At 32.2% G+C, this 23,112-nt stretch overlaps 2 protein-coding genes across 2 annotated transcripts; one reads left to right on the forward strand and one right to left on the reverse strand.

The window, feature by feature from the left end:
• Positions 1 to 8,676: 8,676 nt before the first annotated feature.
• On the forward strand, positions 8,677 to 12,426 carry HELRODRAFT_161608 (hypothetical protein; the record flags this gene model as incomplete). Its single annotated transcript, XM_009021510.1, has 7 exons — positions 8,677 to 8,691; positions 8,842 to 8,953; positions 9,514 to 9,671; positions 10,492 to 10,645; positions 10,739 to 10,876; positions 11,057 to 11,238; positions 12,349 to 12,426. 7 exons carry the CDS (start codon positions 8,677 to 8,679, stop codon positions 12,424 to 12,426), a joined length of 837 nt encoding a protein of 278 aa, XP_009019758.1.
• Positions 12,427 to 14,963: 2,537 nt separating this feature from the next.
• Positions 14,964 to 19,611, reverse strand: HELRODRAFT_161609 (hypothetical protein; the record flags this gene model as incomplete). Its single annotated transcript, XM_009021511.1, has 3 exons — positions 14,964 to 15,237; positions 15,811 to 15,931; positions 19,518 to 19,611. 3 exons carry the CDS (start codon positions 19,609 to 19,611, stop codon positions 14,964 to 14,966), a joined length of 489 nt encoding a protein of 162 aa, XP_009019759.1.
• Positions 19,612 to 23,112: the final 3,501 nt, after the last annotated feature.

A 23,112-nucleotide genomic window follows, 5' to 3' on the forward strand; every position in this document is an offset into this window, starting at 1 on the left:
CGATGATGACGACGACGACAATGATGAAGAGGACGACGATGAAGAGGACGACGATGAAGAGGACGATGATGAAGAGGACGATGATGATGAAGATGAGATTATGATGATTAATGGGCGGCTAGTAACGACACCGATACATGTAAGATGGGTTCAACGACAATTAATAAGGAGTTTCTGAGAAGGATTATGACACGGGGAATGGTGATGGTGATGACGATGAAGATGAAAAGGTTGATGATGATGATGATGATGACTATGATGACGACGACGACAACTATAATGATGGGGTTTATTAAAATGATGATGACCATGAAGAGAATACTCGAAACGATTGTAAGGAAAAATAATAAATACAAAAGTTAAGACGTGCCATCACTACGTAAGACGATTTTGCCATGTCTCATATGTAACTGACACGGTGATGATGACCGAAATAAATAGAAACCATTAAAAGTATGATAATGGTGATGAACTCAATTGCGGTGATGATAATAACAATAAAAGGAAAGATGTTTTTAAATGAGTATAAATTATATTAAATACGATCATGAATGATGACGACGGCCTTAATAGTACAGAAATGAAAAATTTCACATAATATGAAATAATATGGTGTACGGATATTCAGATGAGATATAACAATGCATAACTCTTTAGCAAAATTATTTCAAATTAACCAATATATCAACTTTTTGTCCACAAGAATTTTAACCTAAAAATTAAAACAAGAAAAAAAAACAAAAAAAAATCAATAAAACGAAACAACAAGAAAATAATAACAAAAACTCACCAGCTTTGAAATTAAAAAAATTATTTGAGATAAAAAAAAATAAGAAGAAAAATGTTTTGATGCCAGAGCCCAATAACTCATTCAATTATACGTGCAACATGGCATGACATGGCGTCGATAGACTTGCCTTAGCTCTCAAACAAGTGTCCAGACTCATTTTTTTTCGCATTTACACACACACACACACACAAACACGCACACACACACATACACGTATACACCTATTGAAATAATATATATGTATATTATATATGTTTCAATATATTTATGACTTTCCATAGTTTCCGACAATCTTATTATTATTGCTAACTTGACTAACTTGCACGTGTATACTTTTCGTTTTTTGTCGACTAACGTGTCTTCTAATATTTCAATTAATGTTTCTTTAATAAACAATTATATTAAAAACAAACAAAGAAGTTTTTCATTTTAAACAGGTTATGGGCCCAGAACCCTTAATAAATTGTTTAGAGAAAAAGTTATTTTAAAAAAAAAGAAAGAGATTGCAATTCGTGACTAAAAGAACTTTTCCAACTATCGTTGAAGCAAGAACATCATTTTTTTTTTCCTTCAAAATGGACTCAGAGCTTCAAATAAAACAGTTAAGTTGCGCAGCCGATTGGCCCATTTGGAAACGTCGTGTTCGAGATTTCATGGACTACCATGAGGGCGCACTTGATGTGATTGATGGAAAGTTGTCGAAACCAGAATTACTAGAAAATCAAACAGAGCAACAGACAAAAGATTTTAAGAATAAATCAGATCTGTTTAGAAAGGCAAACAGTTATGCCAAATCAGTAATTGCGAATGCAGTCACAGAAGATACATACCAAAAGATAATGGACAAGAACACAGCGTTTGAAGTTTGGGAGGAATTAAAAAGAAATTTTGAAGCGTCAACTAAGGACCAACTGTTCCAAGTTTGTCCAATTTTTTCAATTTCAATTGGATAGCGGATGTAGATGTATCCGGCCAAATTGCAAGATTGAAGACTTTATGGAACGAATTAAACAGTGGGCTTCAGGCATCGGGAGAAAATAAACTACCAGAACTGCTATTAGTATGCAAAGCGATGCAGATTCTCCCAAATAGTTTCCAAAACTTCAAATCAAGTTGGCTAATGCTAGGTGAAGAAAAGCAGTCGATAGATGATTTAATCACTCATCTCTGTGCTTTCGAAAGAGAGATAAAGACTTTCGATACAATCGATAAATCATCAAGGCAGAACGCCGAGAGACAACACTGAGTGGTATATTGACAATGGAGCAACAAAGCACCTAACGAACAATCCAGATAATTTTGTTATTTTTGAGAAGTTTGTCTCTAGCAGCGACTCAAGGTCATAAAGTAAAAGAATTTTTGAGTGACAATGGGGGTGAGTTTGACAACGAAGAAGTTCGAAACATCCTGCGCAGCCATGGAATCACGCAAAGACTAACAGCACCATATACACCTCAACAAAATGGTGGTAGTGAACGTGAAAACAGAACAATAGTAGAAATGGCACGCACATTGAAGTACTCAAATCCAGATTTTGAATTTCCAGTCGCTATGTGGGCTGAGTTATGTTCAACTGCAGTATATTTACTTAATCGAACAGGCAAGTCGTCGATTGAAGATAAAAGCCCATTTGAAATTTGGACAGGTAAAAAGCCGAGAATTAACCATTTGAGAATAATTGGCTCTACATGTTTTGTTCACATACCTGATCAAAAACGTCAAAAAATGGATAAGAAAGCCATAAAAGGTTACCTTGTTGATTACGATGGTGACGAACGCTATCGTATATGGCTCAAAAATCAATATAAAATGATATTCCCAAGAGATGTAGTTTTCCAAGAAAAACCTATGAAATGTACAACATCATTTGAACATCAGACTCAAAAAGATTTTACAACAGATCCTCAAATCAATTGCAAATCAGAAAATGACTCGAGTAGTAGAAATGATGATTCAAAAGAAAAAAATTACAGATGACACTGAGAAGATTATAGATAATTCAGTTAAAGTTCAACTCAGAGATAGGTCAAGCTTGCAGAAACCTAAGAAGTTAGATGATTATGTGATGCAGGCTGAGACATATTTATTAGATGTACATGAACCAGATAGATACGAAGAAGCCATTCAAAGCAGTCAGACTGAAACTCCTGTGTGGACATATGGGACTAATGTCATAAAATGTTTTGAAACAAGGGAAAGTATTGAAATAATATATATGTATATTATATATGTTTCAATATATTTATGACTTTCCATAGTTTCCGACAATCTTATTATTGCTAACTTGACTAACTTGCACGTGTATACTTTTCGCTTTTTGTCGACTAACGTGTCTTCTAATATTTCAATTAACGTTTCTTTAATAAACAATTATATTAAAAACAAACAAAGAGGTTTTTTATTTTAAACAATACCCTCACACATACACGGGCACACACTCAGGCATACACACATGTTTGCTTTTGATTATTCGTGTTTAATGTGGCATAACTTGGCGTATTGTCAATATTTCGTATTCATTAATACATTCATGAGTGAAAATTATTTCACTTATAAACACTCACACACATGCAAACACACACACATACAAATAGTCTTAAACATACACACTACATTACAAACACTTTTACATACGGGCACTTAAAAATAAACACCTACGTATTCAGCCACTTGAAGATACACATACACATCCAGACATATACACACCAGCAAACACACTCACACGCTCATGCATTTGTACATACATACATACATACATACATACATACATACATACATACATACATACATACATACATACATACATACATACATACATACAGACGGTTCAGTGTCACTCATCATGTTTTGGTTTTAACATACATACATACATACACACTCTCACATTTACACAGCTCCCACGTTCAACGGGATTCAATTACTCCAAGTGAAGAAAAAAAAATTCTCCCATTGCACCGCATTCCCCTCGCTCTTTCAATCCATTCATTCCTATGTCATTATATAAATGGATAAAATTGGTTATTTCAATAATTTCATTTCTCTATCTTACAATAATTTCATCTCTCTATCTTTCCATTCATCAATTTATCGACCCGTCTATCTTTTGGATATTCAGATATAACTATGTAGTATGCGATTTTTTGTTATTCAGATTTAATTATGCGCCTATGACATGCACAGCAAGTCGTTTGGTGTTTAGTGGAAACTGTACTACAAATGCCACATCATACCCCCAATTGTATTATAGTCTATCAGTTTCGGACAGACAGTATTCGAATCAGGTTATTACGTAATGACAGTGCGTTCGAAACATGGCGCTTCTACCGTCTGAGCTAACTTGCCGATTAAATTGATCGCATGTCAGGCATCTTTTTTTTCATGTGAAAATAATTTTTTGCTATAGAAATTTTTTATTCAGTTTTTTCTGAATAGTAATTTTCAAAATTAAAATGTGAAAATTTTATTTCGACATTTCAATTCTTCACATTCCCCCCACCCCCTACAAAATTTTATACATTCGCGGCAAGTTCGACAATGTGAAATTATAACACGTTTATTTATTACAAATGTCGGATCAAAAATTATTTCGAAACGAAATGAAACGAAACAAAATATTTTTTAACTGACAAAAATTTCGAAACGTGTAATATGATATAACAAAAGTGATCAGTGTTTGATATCACAAACGACAACTATCTACATATAATATTTCATATTGAATATACATCTTTATATATTAATTTATCAATTTATTTAATTACTTTTTATTATATTTGAATAATTTTTTTATAAATTAAAAAGTTTTTCAGTTACATTCACGTTGATAAGCCTCAGAAAGACACCGTTCAGTTGGTCAAGTCAGTTGTTAATGAATGGCAAATGGACAGCAGACTGACTGGACAATTCTTTGAAAGCTAGCCACCGACAGTTTTAAGACTTACATTTGACATGATAGTAATGCTGCAAAAATATTTTGTAGTTAGTGCCATGTTTTTTCTACCGCCAATTAATTTTTGTATTTATGTATGTATGTATGTATGTATGTATGTATGTATGTATGTATGTATGTATGTATGTATGTATGTATGTATGTATGTATGTATGTATGTATGTATGTATGTATGTATGTATGTATGTATGTATGTATGTATGTATGTATGTATGTATGTATGTATGTATGTATGTATGTATGTATGTATGTATGTATGTATGTATGTATGTATGTATGTATGTATGTATGTATGTATGTATGTATGTATGTATGTATGTATGTATGTATGTATGTATGTATGTATGTATGTATGTATGTATGTTAAAACCAAAACATGATGAGTGACACTGAACCGTCAAACATCAAGTAACAAATGGATTAACACTTTGATTTGTCGTTAATTGCACATGTCGGCATTCAGTTGGATATTTTCAAGCACACAAACACGCAGGAACCGCTGCAACAAGCACGAAATGTGGTTAGTTGCAAAAAACAGTTCCCTGCTGTCGCCTGATCTGACGCTGATCATTTTACATATTGCCTTATGAAATTTAAGGGTGTTGGGGTCCATCGGGCCGAGAACCTCGATACATATTGGCAAGAATTCCATAGAGGGGAGGGCGTTCCCATATTTTTTCAAAATGTATGTATGTATGTATGTATTTATGTATGTATGTGTGTATGCATGTAGGTGTGTACGTATGGAGTGTCAGTTGTTGGACTTTACCATGCCGACGGTGAACGCGAAAACGTCATTTTCATGTAATTGAGTCGTCAAGAGCATAACAAAAAAAAATGTTTGTCACTCAGTCACTCATTTATTCATCCATTTTGTTATTTTATTCTTTTGTTTGTTTGTCCGTTAGTTAGATAGTTTGATTGTTTGTTTGTTTGTCAGTTAGTTATTTAAATAGTTTTTTAAATAGTTAGTTAGTTAGTATGATTGTTTGTTTGTTTGTTAATGCACTAACTCTTTTTTTGTTTCATTTTGAAATTGTAATAAGACTAGAAAGGGATTGCGCTAAAATAAAAAAAAATTTCATAAAACAGACATCCTTATAATTATTTAAGCAGTTCTTCGGTTAGATCGCCTAAAAAAGCATCCAACGACGTAAGTGAAACCTGTAATAATTAAACAAAAAGATGGATAGATGGAAGCGCCAAACCAGCGACACCAAGCGACACCACACCACAGTACGCGATACCACACTACTCAACACGCAATCGTAAACATGGGCCTCTGAAAGACAAGTCGGAGCATGCATACAAATGTTTATGTGGTCTTATAATGCTATTGTTGATGCCGTTGTTGTTGTTGTTGTTGTTGTTGCTTTGTTGTGTTGCTGTGCGGCAGTAGTTGTTGTTGTAGTAGTAATATTAGTAATAGTATGAGTTGTTACTGCTGTTGAAGTTGTTCTTTCTGTTGTTGTTGTTGTTGCTAGAGTGTTGTGTTTTTATCATTATTATCATTAAAATACTTCTATTTATCAACACTGAGTTATATCTTGACTTTTTTTAAAATTATTTGGTTGATGTCATTTTTTTAATGTTTTTTAGTTATTGTGACGTCATTCTGTTAGGGTTAGGTCATTTCGTTAATGTATTTTAGCTGTTGTTTGTTTATTTGTCCTGTTAATGTTCTATGGTTTTTGTTCTATGGTTTTTTGTTGCTTCAGGCTGTATTTTGATCGCTGGTTTTTTGTATAAATCATTTTTATTCATTGTTGTTGTTTGTTGTTGATGATGTATTTTCTACGACCTACAACTATTTTGTTATAATTGCGTTTGTGGTTTCTGTGTTTTTTCATTTATCTGTTTATTGTTGTTTTTATAAAATTGTAAATGTCATCAATGTGATGTTGTGGTTACTGTTGGTTGTTGTTGTTAATGTTGTTGATGATGTTGTTGTTGATGATGTTGTTGCAGTTGTTATTGTTGATATTGTTGTTGTTGATGAAGTTGTAGTTGTTGATGATGACGATGTTGCTGTAGTTGTTATTGTTGATGTTGTTGTTGATATAGATGTAGTTGTTGTTGTTGTAAGGTTGTTAATGTCATAACAATCCTTCTTTCAGTGAACTGAATGAAGTTTACACTGCATAATGCTTTCTTTCAGTTAGGGCTAAATAATTATTTTTACGTATGCAGAGGCATATTGTATGTGTGTGTGTGTGTGTGTGTGTGTGACAGTATCATTATGTATGATGTATGTTCATTTGCTTATGCATCTGTGTTTCTCGGTTTGTTTCGTTATTGTTGGTTATTTGTTTGTTGGCTTGTTAGGGTGCGTATATTTGTGTGTGTGTTTATGTATGTTTGTATGTGTGTGTGTTTATGTGTGTGTGTGTGTTAATATTAGTAAAATATACATTTTTTATTGTATTTATGCAATAAAATGCTAACGGCTCATTTTTCCAATAATTGTTTCAATGATTTACAAATGCTGCACGCTAGAATATTTTTTAGGTCTCAGAAATATGGCTTTATGTAGGACAGGGGTAGGCAAACTTTTGGTGCGAGAGCCGCATTGAAAACTATTTTACCTTTGAAGGGGGAGAATTTGTTCCTTTTTTGATCATAAGGTTTGACGACTTTTTTTTAGCGAACAAGACCCGTTGGTATAAGATTATTGCGAATACCCTGTAATGCAGATAGCGGTATTTGTAGGGTACTTTTTGTTGAGAAAAGCATCAAATTTTATCTTGGATCATTAGTATGTTTGCGTCGTTTTTCATTTATTATTCATGTTTTTTTGCTATATCAGAAGATTTAACTTCGCGTTTGCAATTAAAAAATAAAAATTTCTGGAAAAATTGTTTACAAAATAGGATACAAAAAGATTTTTTTAATGGGTTTTTTTGAACGCAATTAAGCTAGTAATTAAGGTTTAAAAAAAAATTATCAAGAAGTGACTAATAAAAGATATAAGCTAGATATAATAGAATACATATAAAAATTAGAATCATTGGATACTTTAGATATACGGATACTACATTAGATATACTAGAAAAATACATTAGAATCGTTAGATATATTATATACACTATATATATACTAAATTTATACATTATAAATCCTAGATATATAAGATATACAATAGAGTTGATAGATACATTAGATATACTAAATACACTAAATATATACACTATAACCATTAGATACATTAGGTATATTAGATATATACATTAGATATACTAGATATATACATTAGATATACTAGATATATACATTATATATACTAGATATATACGTTAGATATACTAGATATATACATTAGATATACATAAGGATACATCACAGACTCACCGTGCTAATGTTGCAAGATTGAAAATAGGAGAATTATAAACGACGCCCTGATTTCAGATATGACAAATGCATGCCAACATTTTCAATTTAACATTTCACCAAAGAGACACACACACAACAAACACACACACACACAACAAAAACATACACATCAACCACACACAGACACACAAATTGACGCACACGCACAAGCAAACACACTTACAAATAGAGACACACAAACAATTAGATATACAAACATGGCAGCGAGATAACACATGCAAAAAAACAATCCTATAAAATGCCATACATTAAAGCATACATACAAACAGACAGGCGATCAGATATCTCGTCTTAAGAGAAGATAGAAAAAAAATACACGGTGGATAATTTCATACATGCATCATCATCGTCAACATCACCAACTTACGTCATCTTCGTCTACGTCATCATCATCATCATTCTAATCATTATCACCACCAACATTCGTATCATCATCATAATTATCATCATCATAATTATTATCACCATCATCTGAATCATCATCATTACAATCATCATCTGCATCATCATCACCATCATCGCCTCTTCATTGATTACTCAATTCGTAATGGGCTCACGAAATGTTTGTACATGCACGGCTCATTAAACAGACAACTTGGTCGCCCTATCCGAAAACCTATTCATATGTACACGTATGCATACACACACACATACACTAACTCTCACACACACACTAACTCACACACATACACACATGTATGAATACACCCAGGCTCTCCCTGAAAGAGATGGGTCAAGATGGACATTGAGCATGGCCCTTTTAGTTAAAAAAGTGCCCATCACATCATTTTTTATAAATATTGATAGGAAAACTTCTGCTTGTAGTCACCTATTATATGACCCGGGCTTTCACAGGCCTTGCATTACATACCCCTACATACCCCTTACATACCCCTCACATACTCCATACACACACACACACCCATACACACGCATGCACGCGCATACACACGCATACATACACGTGTATTATTTCTTGAAACAAAATTTGAAATTCAAAAACTTCGTACTATGCACTTGGGCGAAGCAATAGTAGAAGGTTCATTTTAATTTGTCTCATTGAGAACTAACGCCTCAAATTCGTTACCGAACTCCCGTGCCAACACTTAAAAAGTTTTTTTCACAAGTTTTGTTTTTTTTTGAGAAACTTTTGAAAAAAAATAAATAATTGAATTTTCTGGGTGTCACTATTTTTGCAAAACCAATCTGTAAATGGACGGTTCAATTTTGTAAGAATGAATTTTTTTTCAAATCTCATTTTTTAACAGCTCGCTTAATTTAATTTAAATGATATGTCGTTTTCAAAGACAAATACAAAAACATACATATATATTTTTCTCTTTATTCATTATTATTTTATTATTATAGATTCTTTTTCAATTAGATTTTAGATGTATAGACGCCACAGAGTTGCCACACTCACGCAAATACGCAAGGGATCCCAGCATCAAACGCAAGACCAGTCATCTCAACATCTACATCATAAGGAAAAATTTTGAATCAACATTTGAGCCACGCAGTTTATTGGTTTCAAATGAAAATGTTCATATCAATTACTATAAATAATTAATAAACCAGAAGATAAACATAAATATATGAATATATAAATATATATATATATATCATTTATATATAATATATTATATATATAATTATATATAATTCATTACTTATAAATGTACGTAAGTTAAGTTACAAATACATTGTTAGATAAAAAAACATGACTACATTTGTTACATTTTAAACAGGGTAACGTAGATAGATTGAATGAAAAAAAGAGATTTGAATGAGTGAATGAACGAACGAAGATAGATGGAGTGAGTTGTATGGCGTGAATGAATGAGAGAACGAACGAACGAAAGAATGAATCGATAAGAAATAAAAAAATAAAAATTGACTGAAGAGGTTTCTTATAAATGAATAAATGAATCGGAATAGATGGATAAAGGAAAATGAATGGAAGGACATTAATAAATGAAAGAACAATAAATGAATGAAAAATAAATGAATGAAAAAAATTGAATGAATGAATGAATAACTTGGTACTGACTTTATAAATTTGGTACTTAGGACTTTTTAATTTTGAAAAAATAAATTTTTTATGTTAAAATATTTAAATTATTTATAAATAAACAAAAATTAAAAAAACTAAATTTGCTAAAACTTGAATCATAAATTAATTTAAACTGAAATTATTACTATAAGTAATATCAATCTCCAGGAGGCAGTATGGTCTGAAATAAAGAATAAAAGCAATAAGTATTTGTTGACTGCAGGAACTTATAAACACGCTCAGCGAAAATAGGAATGGCAGCAAGACAGTCGTGTGTTGGATTATGTAAACGATAATTTTCTGTTGCAGCATGTTGAAGAACAAACTAGAGGAAACAATATTCTAGACTTAGTCATCTCATCCTATGATAACCATGCCCAGGATGTAAAATTTGGAGAGCACATTTTATCCAGTGACCATCAGATTATGAGATTCAAGTTAAAATGGGAAGAACCAGATCAAAGTAACAACAAATGAAATAGGTAAATTATTTAAAGCAAACTATGACCAAATGAAAATTAAACTCCGGAAACTGAACCTGGCTAAATCAATGAAGCAGTAGGAGTGCAGCGAGGCTGGAATTTATTCCTGAAAATGATGTACAAGTTGGTTTTGGAATATGTTTCGCCGTATAAGGAATACATCAAGAAGAAGAAGTACAGAAGAGAAGACAAGCTAAATACAAGGCATGGAGGTTATACCAAGATTTCAAAATGCAGCAGCTAGAAAACAAATATAAACAGAAAAAAAGAATCTATCTATGCTAATGCTATTAGTCTAATAGGAAGGCCATTGAAAATTATAAGAAAAAATTAGCTGATAGCATCAAAATTAATAGATAATAATAATTAATAATGAAAATTTGGACAAAAAGAAAGCAGTGGATACTGTGCACTTAATTTTGCTAAAGCTTTCGATAAAGTACGGCATAAAGGTTTGGCTTTAAAATTAGAGGCAACACAGGAGACACACTCAAGTGCATTTCTAATTGGTTACAAGATAGACGGCAAAAAGTTGGTAGTGGTGAAAGTTTCTCAAACTGGAGCAATGTTTCAAGTGGGACTCCTCAAGGGTTCGCATTAGGACCGTTGCTATTTGTAATATACATCGATGGTATTGATCTAGGAATAGTCTAAAATTTCAAAATTTGCCGATGACACTAAATTATGTGCTGCTGTAGACAACGATGAAGATGTTGAAATTCTAGAATTCGATTTACAAATAATATGCAAATGGGCAGAAGATTGGCGGATGGTATTCAACACTAACAAATAATGTGCAGTCATCCATATGGGAGCGAACAACAAGGTAAACGTATTCAAACTTGGAAACACACCACTAAAAATTTAGAGGAGGAAAAGGATCCAGAGGTGATGATAATTCATCGGAATGGTAAGGGAGCGCGGCAATGCATTGAGGCAGCTAAAAGTGCAAACAGGATTCTGGGTATGATGAAATGAACAGTGAAAAGCAGAAATACGATCGTCATATTAAACCTATATAAAGCATTGGTTCGAAATAAGTTGGAGTACTGTGTTCAGCTTTGGAATCCAGATTTACAAAAGGACGAACATATGCTCGAGAATATTCAAAGAAGGGCAACGAGAATGATAAAGGAGTGTTGCGGTATGGCATATGAAGACAGATTAAAAGTTTGTGGATTGACAACATTAGAAAAAAGAAGCAAAAGAGAAGATTTGATTCAGGCATGCAAAATCATCATTATGAAAGAGAATTTGGAATCAACGAAATTTTTTGAGCTTAAGATGAACAGTAAAACAAGGGGGCATAAATATAAGATTTTTAAAAAAGTTCAGGATCGATAAAGCAAAAAATTTTCAGCTTCAGAGTTGTCAACGAGTGGAACAAACTGGGAGATGAAATAATATGCGCAGAAACAACTTATAACTTTAAAGCAAACTTGGCAAAAGTAGGATATTAAAAAAAGTCTCAGAGGGGTCCTGTCACAGACTCAGTCTTGAATCACCATAAAAAATCTTTGTTATGTTATGTAATGTTATTTTAACGTACATAAAAACACTCATATTTCACAAATTTTAAATAAATAAAAAATAAAAACAAAAAACTAGTTATTTACTATCAATATTATTAAAAACACATTTATTAATTTTTAATTTCAAAAAACCATCATCATGTCTTCATCAGGCAATAAACTGTCAGTTAGCCTGTTTGGTGCGGAACACTCAAAATTTAAAAGTAGAATGTGTTTACATTAACAATTAAATAAGCGCTATATATTTCAATAATAATAACAAATAATTTATCATTTGGAAAAATATAATAATTATAATAAAATTATAATAATTTAGTGGAATGATTATAGAAATGATATAGTAAAAGGGGTATTATTGCTGAGTTTATTACCAATTTAAATGCAGTTTATTCAACAAGTTTATTGCTTTGCTTATCTTTTTTTTCAATTGACGTCATATTCCGAAGGTCTTAGTGTGATCACAATTGAAATTTACAAGTCAGCGTGGTTATGGTTGGTCATGCTATTGACATTGATGTTGTTTTTTCAGATGTTGCCGACATTAATTTCGTTGATGATGTCTGCTGTTGTTGTTGTTGTTGTTGCCGATGTTGATGTTGGTGTTGTAGTTTGCATTGGAAAATGTGTGATTTAGTTCGAATGGCTGTTGATTTGCGGTTCGATGTGACTATTTGTGGTTGTTGATGAAATAGGTGATTGTTGTTTTGGGGTTGTTGTTGATGTCACAGGTATAGTAGTTATTGTGTTTGTTGCTGATGTTGTTGTGGTTGTTGTTGTAGTTAATGTTTTTCGTTTTTCAATAGTTGATTCAATTGTTTGTATGACGTCATTGTTGTTCAAATTATTGGCTGCTGTTCCATTTGATTTGATAAAAATTTAGTTTCTGAAAACGTGGACACTTATTTAGTAGTATTGACCAGTTGTTTTGACGCCATCTTCAGAGGCAACTGACCGGATGCTGACCGGATAGGTATTCAACCCACCTACCACGCATCTTATATTAAAAATCTCTGTCAAAAATTAAACATTTTATAATGTCATTATCAACCATGAATGTGCGAATTAAAATCGGCAAGGGTTGAAATTTTGAAAGAAACGCATAGTAAAATCACTCATAAACTTTTGCAACATATCCAAAACATTAGTAATAAATATTATCAATATTTCGAATTAATGTAAACAAACATTATTAATTAATTAATAAAACAGTAAATAAAAATAAAAGTAATAATAATAATAATAGTATAATTATAACCATTACACAAACAATAATAATATTATTTTATAACTTTACGTTAAAAACTGAAAATATGACAAATCGATATATCGGCTATGTTGCATTTAAAAAAGTATAAATACGAAAGAAAATAAATTAACTTGAAATATTTATTTAATTATTTGATTATTGATTAATAACAAAACAATTAAATTATTAATAAAATTGTTCGATAAGATTAATCTTAGTCGGAGCAAAATACAGACACACACTAAGACTACAACTCACTAAGCTCCAACACAACTTAGAAGCACTGTATTTTGACAACTAGCTAGAAATATATTTATATATTCATATTTTTATATTCATTTTTATTTAAATCAATTTTAAAAATAAGTATTAAATTATATAAGTGTTTTTGAAAAGTCAACCAAACTAATCGAAAAATTACGACGATTAAAATTTACTCGCCAGATTTCACACATTGAAATAGTTTGCTGAAGATTCATTAGCTTGGTCTTGAGATAAAGATGAAGAGTTAAATTCAAGAAAATTAATATTAAAAATAAAAACGTTTAATTGAGCGTTGTAATTTATGGTTCGTAAATTGTTTAAACAATTATTTCATTTTATTATTCATGATAAATCATTTGTACGTAAAAAATTAAACGCTTTGAAGTTTAATGCCTAGGAGGGGTTATGTTAGTTTACCGTACAACTGATCTGGTGGCGATATATACATTTGTAATGATAAAACGAAATGATTTTGAGCGTTTTTTTCACAAAAAATTAACGATAATACAGACTAAGAATCACAAACTAAACCGTTAAACTGTTGAAATCTGATCTACATAACAATTGTTAATTCTACAATCACATTTTTTACAAGTAAATTATCTTTTTTTATGTAATGTATTGTTTGGTGTTGAGTTTTGTGTGTTTGTGAATGACGTTATTGGGGATTTGGAATAATTTAACGCTCAATTGTGAGTGGCTGCGTCTGGATGCTGCTAGCTGTGATTGGTTGGTGTTTAGTGGGACTTGTGATTGGTTGTGGATTGTGGCTCGGTATGATTGGTTGCGATTTGATGCGGCTTGACGTCATTGGTTGTGGTTGGTGGCGTTCGGGTATTCAGTGGTTAACAAGAGATGTGACGATACTCAGCAACTGAGAGCAATGATATATTATATGCGGGGTAATGATAAATATAACAATAATGATAATAAACATCTAGTGCAGTTTGTGATATGACGACTATAACGAAAATGATAGGGCTGTTAAAATATAAGATATTGTACAAAATTACAACGATATTTAAAAAAAAGAATAAAAAAAAACAAAATGTACAATGTCTGGCTACTATGATGATGAACATTGTCTGAATTGAGCCTGAGTAACTCATCATATCATTGACTATGTACAGTACATGCAGCATTATCATTCTATAATAATCATTTATGTCCTCACTAGAATGTCATCATTACAATCATTAACTCCTTCACCCCCATCATCAGCGTCATCATTTCCTACAAATTAGAAGCTCCAATACATCACTGATCGAGACAAGTGAAAACCGACATGAAGGCTGTTATGATACATAAGAACACTGAATGTTGCCAGCAGATTGCCTGGTTCATCAACAACCGAAGCCTTGGTACGTAACTTGGCAGCAATTTTGGGCAGTGTTTGACCACAAAATCGTGATGGAAGTTTAGCAGTGGCCGAACGTATTTGAGGACGAAGTGCTCGGAAGCGTCGCCGTTGCAGTTGCTTCGTATGTTCATCTCCACGTCGTCGCAACATTTGATGGCCAGGGTGAGGATTCTAAGAAAGTGAAGGTCGTTTGGTTTTTGAGGTTTTGGGAATTATTTGATTTTAATTTATTTGATGAAATTCGGTTGAAAAATAATTTCAAAATATAATTGAAATGTGGGAAAACTGTTTAATTAATAGTTTCCAATAGCTAATGAGTCTCAACACGCACTTAAAAAGTTCTCAAACAGCCATACATAACCGTTAAAAAAAATTTAATTTTAGAAGAACTATTAATTAACTCAATTAATCACCCAATAAAATACTAGAGAAAGTTAATTACAGAGTTTTTAATTAATTAGTGGATCAATCATTTAACTAATTATTTAATTAATTCAGTAGAAATTAACTACACATAAATTTAACAAAAAATTGAAAATGTTGGTACAGGTTTTCATCCTCGCCAAATTTGTGACGTCATCATCTGTGTCGTCATCACTAACCACAAAGACATGCTGACATAGACATACACAAAAGCGAGCACACAAACACTTATATATGGACACACTCACACATATAAACGTAAAACCAGGCACACACAACGGCACAAAGACACACACACACAGACACACACACAATACAAACCTACAGCCCTTGTTAAAATCCGTAGAGGATAGGGCAGATTTGAAGGCGGATCCCATCAACTGGAAACATGTTTTGATCAACTTGCTCTCCCTCATGTAGCAGTTCAACATGTAGGGATTGTCTGCGGTGTGACGTCAACAATGGAATTATTGTTTTATTATTATAATTATAATTATTATTTTTTTATATTATTATTATTATTATTATTATTATTATTATTATTATTATTGAAAACGATTCTAACGTTAATAATAACAAGGTTGGCAAACAAAAATCAAAAATATTAACATAAACAACAAAAACTTGAAAATAAATAGATCACGTAAACAACAACATCAACAACAACATAAACCACAACATAAACATCCACATAGGCAACAGCATAGACAACAACAACATAGACAAAAAATATAAACAAAAATATAAACAAAAACATAAACAAAAACAACACGTCAAAACGGAAGTGGAAGGTATGAATGGAGGAAAAGAATAGAAAGGAAAGAAGAAAGAAGAAAAGATAGAATGCAGGGACTAAAAGGTTAAAAAAATAATCCAAGAGGGAAAAATGCCTGTCCTGTCATCATTTAGCCACATCGTCATCATCGTTTTCGTCATCATCATCATTGTCATCATCATCCTCCTTCTCCTCATCATCATCATTTTCATCATCTTAGCCACAATCATCATCGCCATCGTCATCATTATAGTTATTTGTCAGTGTCATTTTATTTTTTCTAATTTGTTTCTTTTAATTTCTTTTCAACGAAGGCATTTCTTTTGTTGTCAGCATTATGCTGTTCCAAATTTTATCATCTCAATTGCATCTATATATCACTGATGGTTTTCATTATCACCATCATCATATTTTTCAACAAGCAACTTTATTATCATTATTCATTATTATCCTTTAAACTCTATACTCACCTTTCAATCTTACTAAACCAACAGAACAGTAACCATTAAAATATTACACCACCATCATCACCACCATCATCACCACCATCTCCGTTGTTATAATTTTTCTCATTTCACCATCGTCTTCATCACCACCATCATCCATATCGTCACAATCATCATCGTCACCATCGTCATCACTTAGGAAGCAATGGAAAGATGACGACATGATGACGTCAGATGAATGAATGGATTGTCTTCTTTTCAATGCGAACTCCTGACAACTTGCATGTTTCCATAAAATCCCTGGCCGTTCATCTATGGTTCTCCTCTTTCTTGTTCACTCTTGCGTACATGAAAACACGTGCGAACATGTGCAAACATGAAAAAAGACCAACTTATACAAACAAATACAAACACATACGAACATGTACAAATTCATACAAACACGTACAAACACAAAATATAAACGCTTACAAACGAAACCAACACGAATAATTACTACATAAAAACAATCACATACAAACAAATACATACACTTACATTCAAACCTACATGAAATCAAACATACCTACATGAAATCAGACACAAAGGTTCGCAAATATTTACAAACTTGAGCAAACACGAGCGAACATGAACAAACAAACTTGTTTACAATTAAATATGAAAAGAAGTAGGCAAACAATGGATTGAATCGAATTGAAATATAAATTCGGCAACTCTGTTTTTGTACTTTTGGGAAGATTGAATCTTGAAACTGATTTTTGACCAAGTGTTTGCAAAGTATTCAAGCACAGGCATTTGAGTAATCTAACAAGAAATGATTTTGTAATTTGCGTATGTTTAAGCATATTTACTAGTTTTTTGCGTATGTTTGCGTGCGTTCGCGCTTGTTTGCATTTACTACAAATGTATGCATTTTTGTGTACGCACATCTACACACACACGCACAAATACGGCACACACACACGCACAAACACGAACACAAACACACGCAACACAAGTATGTTGAAATCAATTGTTTGGGATGTTAGCATACGAGTATGAGGAGTGAGAAAAACCCGAGAGCGCAAATTTATGGTGACGCCACTGAAGCTTGAGTTTCTGATAGATGTATTGTTGTTGCTGTTGTTGTTGTGGCTGCTGTTGTTGTTACTGTTGTTTTTATTATTATTTCTATCATTGTTGTTGTTGTTGTTTTAATTACTATCATTGTTGTTGTTGTTATTATTATTATTGTTGTTGCTGTTTATATTGCTGTTTATATTATATTTATATTATTATATTATCATCATCATGATTTTACTACACTAATTAGCCATTGTTGAAATTTCGACTGAAATATTTTTTGAAGCTATTTAATTGATGTCACGATGAAATATTTAGTTGATGTCACGATGAAATATTTAATTGATGTCTCGATGAAATATTTAATTGATGTCACGATGAAATATTTAGTTGATGTCACGATTAAATATTTAGTTGATGTCACGATTAAATATTCAGTTTCCTCGCTATCACCATCAGCATCATCATCACCGCAGCATCGTATTGATTGTGCCCTCAGTAGGTTGGGATCGAATGCTTCTTAGGCAAAAAAATTATGATGCGAGTTAGGAATTATTTTAAGTTATAATTAAATCGCCTTTTAATCTTGCTCGAGCCGGTCTGTAATTTATAGTGCAAGCAATTATTTTCTTGCAATATAAAAAGCACAATTATACTCTGTGTGTGGTGTGTGTGTGTGTGGGTGTGTGTGGGTACGTGTGTTTATGTGTGTGTATGTGTGTATGTATATGTGTGTGTAAGTGTGTATAGGTGGGTAGAGAGTATGTACGAAAAGGCGTTTAAGTACATGTGTGTGTGTATATACGTATACGTGTGTATGTGGGTGTGTGTATACGTGTATGTGTATACGTGTGTATGTGAGTGTGTGTATGTGCATGATTATGTGTGCGTTTGTACGTGTGTGTACTTGTGTGAACGTGTGCCTCCACTACAGGTAAATAATTGATGAAGTAATGGTGATGCTTTCAAGTCAATGAAACAAGTATACCTACACGTATGTCTGTTAAGGGATGGCTGGCTGGTTGGTTGGCTAGATGGATGTTTGGCTGGTTGGTTGGTTGGTTGGTTGGATGGCTTGATGATTGTACTGAGATTTTGTTTAGCAACTTGGTTGTGTCTGAGTGTATGTGTGGTGTGTGTGTGGTTGTGTGTGTGTGGTTGTAGTACAATTTTCTATCTACAAACATCCTCCATTTTTTCCGCCTATTTTTATCTCTACTTCTAAAGCTTTAGAGTGCTAAAAATATTTCAGACAGCTTTGATTTTAAAATTAAATTTAAAAAATCATCTTCTCAATATTGAATGTATGTTGAAACTTTGCCCTTTTAAAATTTTCAAACCAAACGATATTGCAAATCTTACAGAAATATAAAAATTCTAAAAACAAATTAATTTTTTATTTTTGTCAAATAAATTTAATTTGCCCGCTCATAGAAACCGACAGATCGTGATTATGAATGCCATTTTCTGATCCTAAAAATATATTTCATCAAAATTCCAACGCCATCACGACCCATCTCATATAAATTCGTTTTCTACCCCATTCATATCATTTCATATAACACAATTTTTCTTTCGATCCATTTTTATTGATTTGTATAAAATAAATTTTTTTAATGACCTATCCTGAACAGAAAATTTAGGCATTCTCAATTTTTATCCCAATTTACCATAACTCGTAATGTTTCATCTTTCACCGTTTTTTGTTATCCCAACTTATCCAATCCCTTTGTTTATCCAATTACATTCGGTCCCAAAATCTATTCCACCATGTGGCGTCTTATCCAATTTTATCCCATATTTTTTCTTTCTATCCCATTTTAGAACATCTTTCTTCATTTCACCCCATTTCATTTATCTCAAAATGTGTCCCATCCGCTGCAATTTTATCCCATTTTATCCTTTAACCTTTAACCTTTTTAACTTCTATCGCAATCCGTCTTATCCTTTCCCATCCCACACAATAAAATTTTTGGCGTATTACCATTTTTGACGTATTTCTTTTTTTTTGCCAGTTGTCATCGTGATAAATTGTTTTAGTTTCACCGTGCTTGCTGGCTATGCAAATCACAATCCTGGGTGGGATTTATATGTATTGTGTTGGTGGTTACACCAACTCTTTAGAAGAAAAAATTTTTACATGTAGTAACACTGCCATTCGCAACATATGAAAAATTCCAATTAACTCAATCGATCTGTTCTATTAAAAAATTTACCAGTTGTTGTAGTAAAAGTTGTAGTAGTAGATGCAGCAGCAGCAGTTGAAGTAGTAACAGTTAGTAATAATAAAACTGACAGTCGTAGCAGTAGTAGTAACAGAAAAAAAACCTCACTACATTAAGTAAAAATACTAAAAATAATAATAATAAGAAGAAGAGTAGCACTAGCAAGAGTACTGTAAAGCAGCGTTATTATTATTCTTCTTTGCAATAAATTATTATTTATATGGCTGGCGAAAATTAAAACCAGATGAATGGAAAAGGATTAAGACGAGCAATAAAAATTCATATTGATGGACCAATGAAAGTACATCAAGTGAGCACGTGATTATCTACGTCATCATTAAGAGCCAGTACGCTGACCAATCCCAATTCTTCTGGCTGTTGCTGGGAGGTTTATGTACATGCACACACGCACACTCACGGACACACGGACACAAACACACGCACAAACATACACATGCAAACATGCACGCATTTATATAAATTCGTTCGTAAATGTATAAAAGCAGTCGTTCATTCCTAACTAACCTATACATTTTCGCTTACGGCAATGTTTATATTTCATGGCATTTTTCTAAATATATATATATGTATATATAAATAAAATAAATAACTAAAATAACGTTAATAAAAACATTGTTAATAATAAGAATAACAACAGACAATAAAAATTACAAAATATTTACTTAACCTTTTACTAATGTTACTGCAGCTACTACTACTAATACTACCATTACTAAAATTTATGTATTATTATACATAATATTTACACACAATCTCATCAAATAATAATAATAAATAAATAAATAAATAAATAAACAAACAAATAAATAAATAAATAAATAAACATCAACAAAGCAGCGACAACAATAATGACGAGATTTTTATAAAATAAAACTTGAGCAGTATGGACAGCCACGTTTGTCGTAATGCAATAACTCGAATCTCATAAACGTCAATATGACATCATACGGTGATTATCGCTAACAGGATGGCATTGTAGGGCTTGGTAATTTAATTTGGCTTTATTTTCCCTTCTATGGCGTTCGGGTTTTTTTTCAGTTTTGTATATTTTCTTTGAGAAGCTGGCGTGTGAAGTTTGTTTTTAATGAATGATGAATGAATTGGTGAATGGGTGAATGAACGAATGAATGAACGAATGAATGAACGAACGAACGAACGAACGAGCAAATGAATGAATTAACAACGACAATAATTTTTTGTTTGCAAGCTAACAAAAAAAACGAAACATAAATTTGCACACCTAAAAAAAATGGAAAAAATGGGAAAAACTGAAACAAAAAGAAACCTTATAAAAAGACAAAAGAAGAAAAAGTGTTTACCGTTAGTAACGTTAATTAAAAGTACAAAGAAACCATTAAAAAAAGTATAAAATTGTGATATAGTGCTCTTTCTTTCTTTCGCATTGGCTTTTTTGATAAAAAAAAACAAAAGTAATAAATAACGAAATAAATAAATGAATAATAGTAATAAACATCGAAAATAATTTTTTTCATTTTCTTTTTTTTCTTTGTTAACCATGTAACGCCATGAGATGTCTTTTTGAAATTAACAACTGCCATGTATGTGTCAGAAAGCATGTAAAACATTTTAAAAAAGGCTATCTTCTCATCTCATTTCATGTTTCTAAATTTTCTGCAATTTTTGTAGCAACAAAATTGTCATCGTCGTCATCCAAAAACACCGGCCAACCAAATAGCAACAAAATGGTTTTATCTTATCTTAAGGTATGTTTGAACCAACAAAGATAATAATGGTGATGACAATAATGTTGATGATAATGATGATGATGATGGATGATGATGGTGATGATTACAATGGTGGTGATGGTGGTGATGATGTGCCGAGAAAAAAAATCTCTTTAAATCCAGATATAAACATGAAACCAGAGCTAATGATGATGTGTTGACAAGTTTGACACTGACGTCATAATCTAGGAGGATATAAAAACGCGGTATGTTATGAAGCAAAAATACACGGTACTGCTGTGCATATGAAATAAAACAACTTTAGCTACTGAAGATGAAGACAAAATAATCCTTATTTGCAGTTCTCAAAAGTACAAGCACATTGTTGTAAACCCTTGACTCTCGTGACTGCCAACACCGATGTCATAACTTCAAAGATCTCTACATCTCCAACCCCAGTGTTGTAGCTTCCAACGATCGTCGAGTGTTCGTTATTCTGTTAAATTAAGTTAATGATTTTCGATGGATGAAGACAACTGCTTCTAACGCAAACTTTGTTGAAGGTTTATTTGAATGCCAACAGTAATAGAAACAATAAACTTATCTAAGTAACTACATAAATCATATTTACGACTTCACTTTCTCTGCTTGTAACCTGACTCGAAACCTGACTCTTTCAGGACATGTTTATAGTCCGATTTAGCGTAGATACAATTTTACAATCTTTCCAAAGATCACAAATATAGCAAAGATAACAATAATCAAATAATAAATGACATAGCGCATTTCGATCATTCCCGCGGTTATAACAATATTCCGCTGAAAGATAATTTGATACCTAGAGTCAAAAGGACTGCAAGTACATATGTAAATGGTTTTTCAAATGCCTTCAAACTCATTGCAGAGATAACAATGGTTGATCAATTGACGCTGGCAATAACATTTGAAAATGCAAATGTATCTATAACTTTCATAAACACGTATGCAAGAAAAAGTTTATTTACCCTACGCGTATCAACAACACGTGCGTATGTGCACCGCTGAGATGTTTAATTATTCATTAGCTACAAATCATTAGTTGCTTGCTTACCAAAGTAATAATATTAACGTATGTAAGCAAATGCAGATAAAAATGTTGACGAAAATATTTGTGCATGAATAAATGAATGAATGAATGGATGGTTTTATGAATGAATGAATGGATGGATGAATGAATGAATGAATGAACAAACGAACGAATGAATGAATGAATGAATGAACGAACGAACGAATGAATGAATGAACGAACGAACGAACGAACGAATGAATGAATGAATGAATGGATAAATGAATGAATGCATGACTGACTGCAGAAAGTATGTGTTAAATTATGCAAGGGTTGTGTCGCGGTGAACATCAGCAAGTGCTTG

This window comes from Helobdella robusta (genome assembly GCF_000326865.2).
Source record: "Helobdella robusta unplaced genomic scaffold HELROscaffold_3, whole genome shotgun sequence".
Taxonomy (NCBI): Eukaryota; Metazoa; Annelida; class Clitellata; order Rhynchobdellida; family Glossiphoniidae; genus Helobdella; species Helobdella robusta.